General features: G+C 43.9%; 1 protein-coding gene and 2 long non-coding RNA genes across 3 annotated transcripts in view; 2 read left to right on the top strand and 1 right to left on the bottom strand.

Annotated features, from left to right (window-relative positions):
- LOC143933959 (uncharacterized) overlaps positions 1-7,612 on the top strand; it is a 34,760-nt gene extending 27,148 nt beyond the window's left edge. The window contains exon 6 of the mRNA XM_077457170.1: positions 7,314-7,612. Within this exon, the coding sequence (XP_077313296.1) occupies positions 7,314-7,322 (9 nt within the window). The 3' untranslated portion in view covers positions 7,323-7,612. The remainder of the gene's footprint in view (positions 1-7,313) is intronic.
- The window catches only part of LOC143933963 (uncharacterized), a 286,424-nt gene that overhangs the window by 109,163 nt on the left and 161,940 nt on the right, over positions 1-15,321 (top strand). The window lies entirely within an intron of this gene.
- The window catches only part of LOC143933960 (uncharacterized), a 70,561-nt gene that overhangs the window by 18,980 nt on the left and 36,260 nt on the right, over positions 1-15,321 (bottom strand). The window contains exon 2 of the long non-coding RNA XR_013263177.1: positions 10,395-10,625. This is a non-coding gene — a long non-coding RNA (uncharacterized LOC143933960). The remainder of the gene's footprint in view (positions 1-10,394; positions 10,626-15,321) is intronic.

Genomic DNA, 15,321 nt, shown 5'->3' with positions numbered 1-15,321 from the left:
ACATAACACATCACACAACAATAATCAACATTTACAATGTGATAGTTATTTTCCCACATGTTGGCACATTCTACAGAAATCGCTCCCCTAAATCTCAACAACTAATGACTTACTAACTGGTAAAACCAATTGTTACTACTCATTGCCCATACTCTTAGACCTCTCTGCTGCCTTTGATACAGTTGACCACCCGCTCCTCTTTAAAGCAGAGTTCCATGCCCTCTTTTCAGAGGGTTCCAGCTCCCACTTCCTTCTGGCGCACCTTTGGTGCAGGAAGGAAGATCACCTCTCCCCCTCCCTCTATTCAATCATCTGGGACACGTCACAGGTCCCAGATGATTGAGCGGCCAGTCACGGTGCATGGCAGTGGGTGCCCGGCTGTGAAGCCACAGCTGGGCGCCCACAGTTACAATGCCCCCGCCGCCAAGCGGAGGGGGAGACGAGCGTGTGCATGTAAAGGCAGGTGTTCCAATACTTTTGGTAATACATTGTATAAAATGTGCCTGTAAATATCCAGACCATAAACATCCGGGTGGGATGAACATTGTCTGATACCTATAGAGGTACCTTTACTCTCCAAAGACATCAGGGCCGTTTTTAATATTGATTGAACCCTGGGCAAAACTTTTCTTGCCCCCCCCCCCCCCCCCCCCCATGCAGTTTTGCTCTCCACCTGCACTTAGACATACAATAAATAGCAGCTAGACTCAAAATCAGTTTACTGAATCAGATCAGGGAGCTATTGTGATTGGTTGCCAGAGGTTACAGCGTACCATTACCGCTCACTGACTGGTTGCTAGAGGTTACAGCACACATTACGGCTCACGGATTAGTTGCTAGAGGTTACAGCACATGTTTTCTGCTTGTTAATTGGTTGCTAGAGATTACTGTGGATATGACCTCACGGGGCATGATATACATATCAATGCTGGCAATTTGCATTAAACACAGGATCTGCAGGTGAGTCACCTGTACACAACAATAGAGCAGAGCTGGGCAGCATTAGTTGCAGCAATTCACACTGAGATATCAGGACACAGCACATGACTAAAACCTCAAGGGACAAGGGAATTTAAACCAGGATGTTTGGCAAGTGTGTGGCAGCTGACAGGGGCCAGGGCAGCTGCCCCTTTTGCCCTGCCTTAAAAAAATGGCCCTGAAAGACATACTGTTAAATTAGTTGGTTCCTGTTTAAATTGGCCCTGGTATATGTATGTGAGATAGGAGCCTTAGATCGAAAGCTCCCTGAGGGCAGGGACTGATGTGAAGTTACGGTGATGCTTAAATTGTCAGAATTCTATAAATACCTGCAATGAATAAGATTATAATAGGGTAACAGCCTCCCTACTTAGTAAATGAAAACCTACACTTTATCATTCTTCCCTACTGGGTTAATGGAAACCTACACTTTATCATTCAGCCTCACTTTAGCATATCTGCTAAGGCATGCAGTGACATGTTACATCGACTAATATGAAAATCCTTGTTAAATTTTGAAATCAATACGGCGGCAGACAATTTCCCTGAACAAAATCCTATTGTCTGCATATGTCTAAGCATGCATCTCTATGCAGCTGTCCACCCTCCCATGGAAAAATACCCCTGTACACAGCAAATAATAAGATTATATTGTAACAAGTACGTCCAGGAAGCAGATAATGAAATAAGACAATAATCTGTCAGGCAACTACATCCCCCCCACCCTCCCCGACACGTGCCTTCTGCAGCCTCTTACTGCAAGGCAGAAGGATTAATGAGAAGCCAAGCACAGCAGAGGATTCTGGGAGTGCATGCATGTGTGCCATTGCCAGCCAAGTGTATGAATGATGAATTTATATTTGTTATATGAGGTCAGTACATGTGACAGACACATGTTTATATTCCAGCTGATACTGAATGGCAGTATACAGAACGTTGGAGGTTGTCAGCTGCACACAGGGCACAGCGGGATTAGCTTAAAGGAAAGTCATATTTATAGCAGGGATAATAGACAGAAGATTTAATGGTGTGCAGAGATGCCTATGTTAGATGGGAGACATACAAATAACTGTCTATCCTCTAAGATGGGAAAGAGAAGCACTTATTGGCCAAAATATTTAAAGGAAAGCTCCACTTTTCCTAAAAGATTTATAGCGCATACGCATTAGCGACCCCAAGCCATTTTAGAATGGTTTTTATTACCTTTCTATTTCGATCAGCAGACATGTATGAATTTTTACAACTGACAAAAAAATCTAATATTGCTACCTAGAAGTGTTGTGTTCTCTACCTAGTTTGTGTACAGCCCACCCCAGAAATCTAAAGCCCCATACACACTATCAGGTTTTCCTTCAGATTTACCAAAACCATATACTATGAGATCAAACCTTAGGAGTTCAAATTTGTATGCAATCAGGCAGGCCCTTGCACTACATGGTTTTGGTAAACCTGAAGGAGAAAATCAGCAGAAAATCTGATAGTGTGTATGGGGCACCATTTCCTACTCTTATGATTGGCTCAATGTACATTGAAAGTTCCTTGCCCTGTCTATTTTTTTTCCTGATGTGAGCTTTTCGACTTTGGTGATATACTGGCCAAAGGTATTGCCCATCATCTGGGATGCTAAGATGCAAGTTTTTAACTTTCCAACACTGGGACTGATCCTGTGATTAAGCCTAGGACTACACTGGGGATTAGATCTTTCTGCTACTGAGACTTAACTGCTTGCTGACAGTTAGCTAGTTACACGCGTACATTGATCACTTCGCATCTGAAGTGACTGACAAAAAAGTGGTTAAAGTAGAACTTGACCCATAACTTATTAAAAAAAAAAGTTCTTTAGCAAGGAGTATACATTCCACATTAATGATTATGCTACCAAAATTGGCGTGCGCTGTAAATTGCCTCCAGAATTGCTCGGTTTGCATCTGCCCCAAACAGACAGCGTGAGTTCAAGGCTGTTTAGTTGCTCCTGCGCTGCTATCAAATTTTCAAATGCGGCTGTGCCCGTAACACTCCTGATTTTGCATCCACCTCTATAGGCTATCTACCCACAGTTTGGGGATACAGATACAAAAACAAAGGCAACCTACATGCAGGATGGGTTCCAGCACCCATCCAAATGGAATGAAGGTTACATTCACAAATCTATGGATAGTTTGGTGCTTTCAGAGGGGGCTAAACACAACACTCTGCTATGATGACCACATGCAAAGTGGCAGATTATTGGTGACCAATTTGTGTGCAGCCAGAAGTCCATAGAAACGCTGACCTTGGACGCACACTGGCATTGTTTTGTTTGCTTGATTTGTACTGGAAGGTGGGGATAATTTTTGGTTGTACTCTGTAGACTAGCCTGTGTGTTATGTATAGTATCTCACAAAAGTGAGTACACCCCTCACATTTTTGGAAATATTTTATTTTATCTTTTCATGTGACAACACTGAAGAAATGACACTTTGCTACAATGTACAGTAGTGAGTGTACAGCTTGTATAACAGTGTAAATGTGCTGTCCCCTCAAAATAACTCAACACACAGCCATTGATGTCTAAACCTCTGGCAACAAAAATGAGTACACCCCTAAGTGAAAATGTCCAAATTGGGCTCAAAATTTACTATTTTGTGGGGCTCCCATTATTTTCCAGCACTGCCTTAATCCTCTTGGGCATGGAGTTCACCAGAGCTTCACAAGTTGCCACTGGAGTCTTCTTCACTCCTCCATGAAGACATCACAGAGCTGGTGGATGTTAGAGACCTTGCTCTCCTCCACCTTCCATTTGAGGATGTCCCACAGATGCTCAATAGTGTTTAGGTCTGGAGACATGTTTGGCCAGTCCATCACCTTTACCCGCAGCTTCTTTAGCAAGGCAGTGGTCATCTTGGAGGTGTGTCTGGGGTCGTTATCATGTTAAAATACCGCCCTGCGGTCCAATCTCCGAAGGGAGGGGATCATGCTATGCTTCAGTATGTGACAGTACAGGTTAGCATTCATGGTTCCCTCAATGAACTGTAGCCCCCCAGTGACGGCAGCACTCATGCAGCCCCAGACCAAAACACTCCCACCACCATGCTTGACTGTAGGCAAGACACACTTGTCTTTGTACTCCTCACCTGGTTGCCGCGACACAAGCTTGACACCATCTGAACCAAATAAGTTTATCTTGGTCTCATCAGATCAGAGGACATGGTTCCAGTAATCCATGTCCTTAGTCTGCTTGTCTTCAGCAAACTGTTTAAGGGCTTTCTTGGGCATCATCTTTAGAAGAGGCTTCCTTATGGGACAACAGCCATGCAGACCAATTTGATGATGTGTGCAGCGTATGGTCTGAGCACTGACAGGCTGACCCCCCCCCCCCCCCCCCTCTTCAACCTCTGCAGCAATGCTGGCAGAACTCATATGTCTATTTCCCAAAGACAACCTCTGGATATGACGCTGAGCATGTGCATTCAATTTCTTTGGTCAACCATGGCGAGGCCTGTTCTGAGTGAAACCTGTCCTGTTAAACCACTGTATGGTCTTGGCAGCTCAGTTTCAGGGTCTTGGCAAACTTCTTATAGCCTAGGCCATCTTTATATAGAGCAACAATTATGTTTTTTAGATTCTCAGAGAGTTCTTTGCCATGAGGTGCCATGTTAAACTTCCAGTGATCAGTATGAGAGAATGAGAGTGATAACGCCAAATTTAACACACCTGCTCCCCATTCACACCTGAGACCTTGTAACACTGACGAGTCACATGACACCAGGGAGGGAAAATGGCCAATTGGGTCCGATCTGGACATTTTCACTTAGGGGTGTACTCACTTATTGACAGCAGTTTAGACAATAATGGCTGTGTTTAGAGTTATTTTGAGGGGACAGCAAATTTACACTGTTATACAAGCTGTACACTCACTGCTTTACATTGTAGCAAAGTGTAATTTCTTCAGCGTTGTCACATGAAAAGCTAGAATAAAATATTTACAAAAATGTGAGGAGTGTACTCACTTTTCTGAGATATTGTATTTCTGAACCCTGCACTCTCTCTGTTATATACTTCTGGCCTCTGCACTCTCTGTGTCACGTGGTCCTGACCCCTGTCTATGTGTTATGCTGCCCTACACTCTGCTCATCACAGAATCCTAGCCCCTGCACTCTTTATTACACACACCTGAGCCCTGCAGTCTGTGCATTATGCACTCTAGACCTCCTGCACTCTGTGAAGTACGCACTTCTAATCCCTGCATCCTGTACATTATACACCCTCGACCCCTGAACTCTGCGTGTTTTGCTCTTCTGACCCCTACAATCTGTGTGTTACACTTATACTTTCCTGTGCCCTGCACGATAGACACTGTTACTCAGCATCGGCCTTTTTGCCGAGTAACAGGTAAAAACATCCCACAGTGGTGGTTTTTACGTCTTTTGCTCTGTACAAGTATGACTATGCTTGTACAGAGTGTGAAACACGTTAACTTTCTGCCTTTCCCAACTGTGTGATGATTTTACCTGTTATTCAGCAATAAAGCTGACGAACCATCCAGTTTTTTTCTTTGCTTTCCTGGCCACGGCACTCTGTGAGCGAGACTTCATATCACATACTTCTGACCACTGTACTCTAGGTACATTATATAGTTTTGATCCTGTTTAAGGTAGACTGTGTGCTGAAATGCATAATTAATGCAGAGTTTCATTTTTTTTTTTTTTAAATGAGTGTGCTGAGGTTTGTACATGTCTGTCAGACTTTTGCTTGTGTCATTAAAGCTTGTTTTGTGGATAAAAGGACAATGGCATATGTGTGCTGTATATACAGTGAGTAGCCTCACAGGTGTCGCAGTATTCAGAAGAAGGGTCAATGTCTTATGATAATTTCGAAATACTTATGCCAAAAGTGTCTGCAGTGTGTTTGTTTTTCAAAGTATTCTCTATAAAAGCTTTTGGGTTTGCCAGTGTATCTTTAGACCACACTTATATGGCCATGCCTACGTTCCAATGGCCACAACCACCTTACACAGTTGCGCTCTATGTGCCCCGCTTTCCACCCTTAAATCCTTTGGCAGTGTTTTTTGTCAAACAAGTTCCACTGAATTTTTATAATAAGAAAATGAAAACAAATATTTGATCAGATAATAAAGGCAACATCAACAGGACAACACTATAAATTGCAGACTGGATTCTCTGCAATCCAAACACTTCTAGTGGGTCAACAGGATAACTTTTAGCAAGGTATGCATTAGTTGTAAAAAATTGAAAATTCTTTCAAATACTTATCGTAATTTTCCTTTCCTGGCGCCAAACCATGACAGCATACATGTGATATAGCTCCGCTCCTATATCCACCCACAGGACCTGTTTAAATATATAAAAGCAACCTTCACCATAAAAATATGATACAAGAAAAGGGGGTTCATATACTGCCATGGATTGGCGTCAGGAAAGGAAAATTTTGGTAAGCATTTAATCCAATTTTCTGTTTTCCTGATGCCAACATGGCAGCATACCTGTGATAAATAACAAGCTAAACAGGAAGGGATAAAATGTATAATCAAGCTTTATTGCAATGGACATGGAAGCCTGGAGAATGAGGGAAGCTTTCCTTTTATAGATTTAAACAGGTCCTGTGGGTGAATATAGTAGGGGAGGAGTTATAGCACATGTATGCTGCCATGTTGGCGTCAGGAAAATAATATACAGTATGTGGGGGAAAGAGGTAACAAAGAATTGAGTCAAAAAGAGAGAGAGTCATTTCTAGGTCTCAGGGCATTGAGACGCAGTTCCTCAATCTGCACCTCCAGCACAGGGACCACGCTGTCACTGACAGCTCCCCATCACTGTTGGCGATCAGGAGCTGGTGAAGCAGGCTACCGGTCTTGTGATCACTGTGACAGCCAATCACAGCCTCTAATGTTATGAATATTTGAAGGGCGGGGCGGTCTCCCACCAACTAGAGAGCGATAGTAGTATTATTAAATATTACAATTTCCTTTTTCTGTAAAAGTAGTCCTTGGCCCTATCCCTTTTCTCTCATGCCTCCCTACTGGTCTTCCTAAGGGTAGACGGCTTCTTTGAGCAGTGGAGAGGACTTGGAAAGGGCAAGGCCAAGCTCAAATCTTACAGGAAATCTGCATCAAGTTTCAAGTACCCATATCTCTAGGTCTACTGGTCATTCTGATATGCCATTTTCACTGAAGGCAACCTCTCTGTATTTTCTCATCATTATGTGCTTGTTCTATAATGTCCAGGTTTGGGACAGATTGAGCTCTTTGCCCACAAAGCAAAATTTGGCTCAATGACTTTAATTGCATATTACTATAATGTACGGTACTCTTAATTCATGTTATTTGTCCTGTGTAGGATTACTAATGGATCACACACATAAGCCTGGAAGACATCTGCTACAAGCAAAACCTAGGAATACTCACCCCCAACTACATTGTCTGCACTGATGTACAGGATGGATTTACCTGTCAATGGAGTATCCACCAGAATACAGAATACATATTTATTTAATTTGCCTTAAATACCCCATAGGCCTGGACATGTGCAATATATATATATATTATTAGAATTTGTTCATGGACTTTGTGGATATAAGTAATGGTACATATATATTATTACAGTAATAAAACCTATCTATGCTACAAACCAAAAAACAGGCTGTGTTTCTCAATCTTTTCTATATATTCAAAAGGCTTTCCCTTGGCAACATGATAGTACAATGTAGCAGATGACATTTGGGATCAAATGTCACATGCCTGTAAATTTAGTTTTTGGCCTCAGAACAGTAAAGGTTCTGATAGTTAATTGTGTAGGTAGGCCTTAACACCAGTCTGGCCAGGCTGTGTTTGGAAGTTCTGCCTGGTCATGTGGATGGTGAGGTGCACATGACAGGCTAGAACTAAGTCTGGTTGGGTGTTTGGGTATCGGCCTTCTCGGAGCCAATCAGTGGGTGTGCCAGGGCCCGCTGAGGAGTCTGGGAAGGGGTGCTTAAATGGGTGTGGGTCACGTGTTCAGGGTTCCAGAGTTGTTCGAGAGACCCATGTGGTCTGGTCTGGTTCCAGGACCGGGGTAGCCCCCTGAGGGGTCCCGGTCATGGGGTGTTCGACACCCCGCAACATGTTCCTGTCAGTGGCCCCTGATAGACCTGCCTGGTCTGGGGTAGGGATCCGTCCGTTCCCGAGTCTCGGAACCTGCTGGTCCGAGGCGCAGTAACTGAGGGAGGATTCAGTGTCCGGGTGTGCTCTTGGCTTGGAGGGACACCGCAACTCGTGGAAGTGACCGGGGGAGGACTCTTCGGAGGAGGGCCGGCAAGTGGCATCCTGAGAAGTGCCTGGTTAATGAGTTGAGAAGGGTATTGACGAATTCACACTTTTCCAGTACCAGAAAGGAGACGGGAAACGTTCCAGGTACGGAGGCAAAAGGTTCCTGTTTGCCCTTAAAGCGGAGGTCCACCCTAAAGTGGACCTTCCACTCATTGGAATCCTCCCCCCCTCCGGCGCCACAATTGGCACCTTTCAGGGGGGAGGGGGGTGCAGGTACCTGTACAGTACAGGTATCTGCACCCACTTCCGGGATAGCTCTCTGCGGAAAGGGGCGTAGATTACGCCCCTTTCCGAAAGTCCCCCGCTGCCTGCTGGGAAACACACAGATCCCAGAGGCAGCGGGTCCATCCTTATTGCGCAGCGCGACTCGCGCATGCGCAGTAGGGAACCGGGAAATGAAGCCGAAAGGCTCCACTTCCTGATTCTCATACCCAAGATGGCGGCGGCAGCACCCGAGAGACGATCGAGAGATCGGCTTCGGGTGCCGACATCGCGGGCGCGCTGGGGGCGGGTAAGTGTCCTTATTTTAAAAGTCAGCAGCTGCAGTATTTGTAGCTGCTGGCTTTTAAAAAAAAAAAAAAACGGCGGAACTCCCGGCAGACTCCCGCTTTAAGTTATTTGTTCAAGTTTCAGTCAACGTGCTGACTGCCATGATCTTTGGCTAGAGATCTGTTCAGCCTTGAAGTGCCCAGCTGCGAGTGGCTACTCTCTGGGTGGAAATAGAGACTTTGCTAGACCTGCAGTTCAAGGTGCCTAAGTTCTTCACCCGTGCCCTCTGTTCCCTAAATTGAGAGTTCTACTGCAAAAATAAAACCTTTTTGAAAGGACTCCATCTGTGTTAGTGTACAAGTCATTGGGTATCAACCCTAGGAACCCCTAGAAGTGGAAGAGCAGGCCAAGAGAAGGTAACCGGTAAGCCCATTAAGTCAAGACCGCCCTGCAACGGGTTATGGCTGCTACAACAATTTTATATGTGTCCTTCAGTCAGGTCTCCATAAACTCTTCTATGTTACTAGCTCAGGGGACTGGGGATCATACCTGGAACTAGTGGAAAGGAAGACTGCTGGACTGTGGATTGAGGTAAGTATTCAATGATAATGGAAAAAAACTATATATTTTACATATGCTTGGTAGAAGGACACAAAAAGCTGGTACTTTGCCTAGGGCCATATTCTCCCTTAAGCCGACCATAGACAATTCAAATCTCGGCTGGCTGATAGTGCAAACAGCATGCTGTATTTTTCATGTGATTATTGCCAGTGCCTATAGCTGCTGGCAATAATCACTAAGGGGGGTTATTTACAAAAGGCAAATCCACTTTGCACTACAAGTGCAGTTGGAAGTGCAGTCACTGTAGAACTGAGGGGAAGATCTGAAATGAGGTGAAGTTCTGCTGATTTTATCATCAAATCCTGTACAAGCTAAAATGCTGTTTTTTATTTTCTTTGCATGTCCCCCTCAGATCTACAGCGACTGCACTTCCAAGTGCACTTTTAGTGCACTTTCAAGTGCACGTGTAGTGCAAAGTGGATTTGCCTTTCCTAAATAACCCCTATGTGTTCTCCCGGCAGGGACAGCTTTTCCAGCTTTTCCAGGGAATAGCTCTATGGGAGGGAATTAAGCGATTTTCTTTACTACAACCCGTGGTCCATCTATGGCAGGCTTTAGAGTACATTCAGACTTGTGAATGCACCCTGCCTGCGATCAGCTGGGAGAAGTTCAGTGGGGTTGAAATCAAGGGGAGGCTGCCAGCTCTCGCAGCTAGTTTAGCCCACTTACATGCAATCACTCATACAGCAATTACATGAGAGTGATTGGTCCTGAACTCTATCCAGTTACATTTTCTGGAGCTCTTTTTTTTGGTTCAGTAATTTTTAGGCCACATGTCCAGTGGGTGTTTGGCTCTGGTACATCGGGCTCGGGTGCTTAGCTGCGGATGAAGGCCACAGGTGCGTCCTCCAGGCTCGCTCTATAAGAGGCTGACAGCTGAGGTGATTGGATATGGCAGGACGGTACACCTAGCAGTATGAACGTTTAGAGCAGTATGCATCCAGGGATGAATGCCCAGAATTCAGATTGCTTGCATCCCAGGAATTCCCCAGTCAGACCATACCTTAAGGCCCAGTAGGGCAGCATCAGTTTCTGAAAGGAGGAAATGTGTGAACCAAGGGTACCAAGTAGCAGAGTACTTCTCCATCATGTATGCCAGAGCTCTCTTTTAAGGAAGGAAACCAATGCAACACAATTTCCACGAATATGATGTCCTCCTAAGTTGATGTTGGATCCCGAGCTCTAGAGCTGCCAGACAAGTATGATAACCATGTCCCTTTGCTGCCCATACCCACTGCAAAAAGAGAAGACAAACACGTTAATTGGTAGCAGTGGTGTCCAAAAACCTCTGTAACATAATGGGGGTTATTTACTAAAGGAAACTCCACTTTGCACTTGGAAGTAAAGTCGCTGTAAATCTGAGGGGGACATGCAAGGAAAATAGAAAACAGCATTTTAGCTTGCACATGATTGGATGATAAAATCAGCAGAGCTTCCACTCATTTCAGAGCTTCCCCTTAGAGTTAGAGCGACTGCACTTCCAAGTGCACTATCAGTGCAAAGTGGATTTGGATTTCGTAAATAACCCCCAATATCTTTCTTTTTCATTACAATGAAGTTCTTCTATTCCACATTTTGCATTCAAACATCTATAAAATATCTATGCAAAAGCTATTAACTTAACAGTAAGTAAAGACATTTAAAACACATATTGATTTTTGTGTGATTGACTTTGCAGTAAAAAATGTTAATTGTTCTAACAGCAGAATTTGTGACCATGATAGCAGTAATTATAGGCTCATTAACGGCACCTAGGCAAGCCTGTAAGAGCATGTGGCCATAAAATGAGACGAGGGCTTAATAAAAAGCATGTGCTGAACAAGGACAAACAATGTTGTTGATCAGCAGTAGTTGACAGCACTGCAGTTTAGAAACTGGCATTTATCCACCGACCACCCTCCGTCACACAGCATTTAGTCGCATACACCGGATTCCAGCAGCAAGAATCAGCAGATTCTTGTCGCTGGAATAGCAAAGTATTGACATGCTGGCAGCAGCCATCTTTGTTTGCATGTAGTGCCACACCAAACGGTTATCTGCGCTAAAGCCCCATACACACTGTCAGATTTTCTGCTGAGTTTTTCCTTCAGATTTACCAAAACTATATAATATGAGGTCACACCTTAGGAGTTTCAATTTGTATCCAATCAGGCAGGCCCTGGCACTACATGGTTTTGGTAAATCTGAAGACAAAAATCAGCAGAAAATCTGATAGTGTGTATGGGGCTTTAGGGATGGTTGTCCGAGCCTATCTACAGTCAGATGCCTCCAGGACATCCAGGGGACAGTAGCAGGTGGTTGAGCTGTGGTTTTTCCACCTCTCGACTGCCCAATCATAGCAGGACATCATGCAGCCCTATAGGACTGTTTACATGCCATGGGTATGATGCTGTGGCAAAAAAAATTAAAGGGTACGTCGCATTTGGCTGCCCTGTAACCGTGTGCAATGCGGAGGGTCAGCATTTTCAGGGTTAAAACAGTGAGGAGGTGAGATATCGCCTTCTCACTTACTGTCAAACACATGTTACACGTGTTCACGAAATGCCAAAGTGTGAATGCAGCCTTAGTGCACAGAAAAACGCTGTATTTTACTATATAGGAAACATAGAGAGAAATGGATCTGGTGGGGTGAGCTGTGGTGCAGGATGGAGAAATGCAGACATGTTGCAGATTTCTGCACTGCTCCACAGCTCTCCCAAGTGTGAACAGAGCACGCTTGTTTTCTGTGCGCCCCTGTGTTAACCACTTCAGCCGCGGAAGATTTGCCTGCTCAATGACCAGGCCATTTTTTGCGATACGGCACTGGGTCGCTTTAACTGACAATTGCACGGTTGTGCAACGTTGTACACCCAAATAGACGTACTTTTTTCCCACAAATAGAGCTTTCTTTTGGTGGTATTTGATCATCTCTGCGGTTTGTATTTTTTAAAAGAGCGACAATTTTGAGAAAAAAAACTATATTTTGTACTTTTTGCTATAATAATAATCCCCAATTTTTTTTTTTTTTTTTAAAAAGCTAATTTTTTTCCTCAGTTCATATGTATTCTTCTACATATTTTTGGTAACAAAGATCGCAATAAGCATATATTGATTGGTTTACGCAAAAGTTATTACGTCTACAAAATAGGGGAAAGATTTGTGGAATTTTTATTATTATTTTTTTTTACTAGTAATAGCAGTGATCAGTGATTTTCATGGGGACTGCGACATTATGGCAGACAGATCGGACACTTTTGACACATTTTTGGGACCATTGACAATTATACACCAATCAGTGCTATAAAAATGCACTGATTAATGTTTAAAGGTCACTGGCAGGGAAAGGGTTAACATTAGGGGGCGATCAAGGGGGTAACTGTTTCCTCGTGTGTGTTCTAACTGTAGGGGGATGGGACTGACTAGGGGAGAAGACAGATGATTGTTCCTAGCTAATAGGAACACATGATCTGCCTCTCCTCTCCTCACAGAACAGGGATTTGTGTTTACACACACACACACATCCCTGTTCTGGCTCACGTGCCCGCGATCACATGTGGCTGGCGGTCATCGGCCATGTGCATTGGCACCCCCACAGTGCAGCGCGCCTGCTATCCCCGCTTAAAGGGCCGACGTACAGCTACGATGGTTCGTGGGAACGTGTCGACCTGCCGCAGTATAATGACAACGGCTGGTCGGCAAGCGGTTAAAGTGCTTGTAAACCTCAGATATGAAATATGAACAAAGCATATCCCTCCATAGTGTGTACTTGTCTCAATCCAGAGCACTAAGAGGGAGATTTACTAAAACTGGTACATACAGAATCTAGTGCAGCTGTGCATATTAACCAATAGTAACCAATCAGCTTCCAGGTTTTATTGCCAAAGCCTAATTGAACAAGCTGAAGTTAGAAGCTGATTGGTTACTATGCACAGTTGCACTAGTTTTAGTAAATTCCCCCTTAAGTTTCATTTCTGTCCATTGTCTCGTTCCTCTGCTCTAAGCATGAGTCGCTTCTTATGAATTTTCCTGACACCAAGAGAAAAATGGTGACAGGGGAGGGTGCTCCAGAAGATTGACAGCCTCACCTCTGTTCCTGTTTGCTGTGTATAGGGGAATGTGTCCCATCCCTCCAATCCTCACTGATGTATCATCAGATTGGCACCACCTGCTTTTTAGAGCTGAGAAATCCTTTAGGCGGTTTCCCCGCATCCAATTCGCATAGCAGGAGAATGTGACTGGCTCCCTATGGAGCCGGTTCACATATCTCTTTTGCGGCTGCGGAGCGCACTGCACAAAAACGCTGTGCGTCTTTGGCTCTGTTTCAGGCATAGAATTTGCCCTGATTTGTCTCTGAAATGGGGAACAGGGACGCACAGCGCTCCTGTGTGATCCACAGCGGGTTATAGTGTGAACCCGGCGGAAAGGCCTGCACTGATCAATGCAGATCAACATACATGGTGTAAGCAAGCCCTTATGTTGGCCATACATGCTTTAATAAATGATCAAGTTATTTTTTGATTGATCTCTTCACATAGAAATAATAATTCTATAATCAACAACCCATTCTATCAATATGCCCCACACGGGAAGTGGGTTTTGATTGATAGCTAAGATCTGATCATAATGATCCTAAACTATCAATCACATTTCTGTTTTGACTATGTAATCTCATAATCTGATCGATCATAATACATTTGTATTCATGAACAAAGTATCCCAGTGCTACTAACTGATGCAAAACGATTGATAATATTCCGCCCTGGCCATTCACCTCAGTTTGATCAAATCCGATCCAACTGAGTCTAAATAACGCCCTCAGAAATGAAGTTATGGCTATTCGATTGTTTGCGGATTTGATTGTTTTGATTGACTTGCACATCAATAGGTTAAAAAAATCAAAGCAGGCAAGGCCACCAATAGGCCACCTTGAGAAGGGTAATTAGGAACATACATTGTATTCATAGGGCGGCTCTATCTGAGTTGAAGATACATTGAAAGAGAGCCCTCAGATATCCACCCGATGTCCAGACTAAGCTATGCAAACGCACAGCGAAACACATTGACGTCCTCACTGGCCGGACACCACAACTTTATCCCCTACAGTGTTGGCGAGCACACAAGGGGATTTTGCTGATCTGGAGGGGGATAATCTATGTCTTCTTGGCCACCTGCTTGACTAGATCACATGTGAAGTTTCGGGGTCTCTAGAGGGAAGTGACATCAACAGGTGACACCTACCGAGCCCTACAGCCCATCGGAGTGCCTTGATCATTAAAATGGAACTTCAGTCATTTTTTCACCTTTCCATCTATTAAATCTTCTGCCTTTTGTTGTTTTAACTTTGGATAGTAAAAAAAATTCTGCCAGTAAATACTTTATACAACCCACTTCCTGTTTCTTGTCTGGTAAAAAGCCTAGGCTTATGACATCATGTACAGCTTCTGTGAGAGTTTGCCAGGAAGGAAGGGTAGGCGAGTCATAAAAGGGACAATGAGAGCTGCAGAGCTGGTGGTGTGCCTCTGTGTGTCTGTTTAAATCCAGGAAGTGAACAGGCAACAGCTTCAACTGCCCAGAGTTAAAATGGTTGCAGCCAGACTCAGTAGAGGGAGATTTCTGTAGCATATTTGGCAAGTATAGAATCACAGTATATATAAAATAATATGCAAAGTGGTTGGAGAGAAGCTTCAGATTGGCAAACATGTTTATATTACAAATTATGTGAACAGACTGCAGTTTCTTCTTTAACCACTTCAGCCCCGTACCATTTTGCTGGTCAAAGACCAGACCACTTTTTGCGATTTGGCACTGCGTCGCTTTAACTGACAATTGAGCGGTCGTGCGACATGGATCCCAAACAAAATTGACGTCCTTTTTCCCACAAATAGAGCTTTCTTTTGGTGATATTTGATCACCTCTGCGTTTTTTTTTTTTAGCGCTATAAACAAAAATAG

This window comes from Lithobates pipiens, unplaced genomic scaffold (assembly GCF_037356315.1).
Source record: "Lithobates pipiens isolate NorthernLeopardFrog02 unplaced genomic scaffold, aLitPip1_a1.2 Scaffold_27, whole genome shotgun sequence".
NCBI classification, from domain to species: Eukaryota; Metazoa; Chordata; class Amphibia; order Anura; family Ranidae; genus Lithobates; species Lithobates pipiens.
Note: the sequence above shows the minus strand (reverse complement) of the source record. Positions and strands in the feature narration are given on the sequence as shown.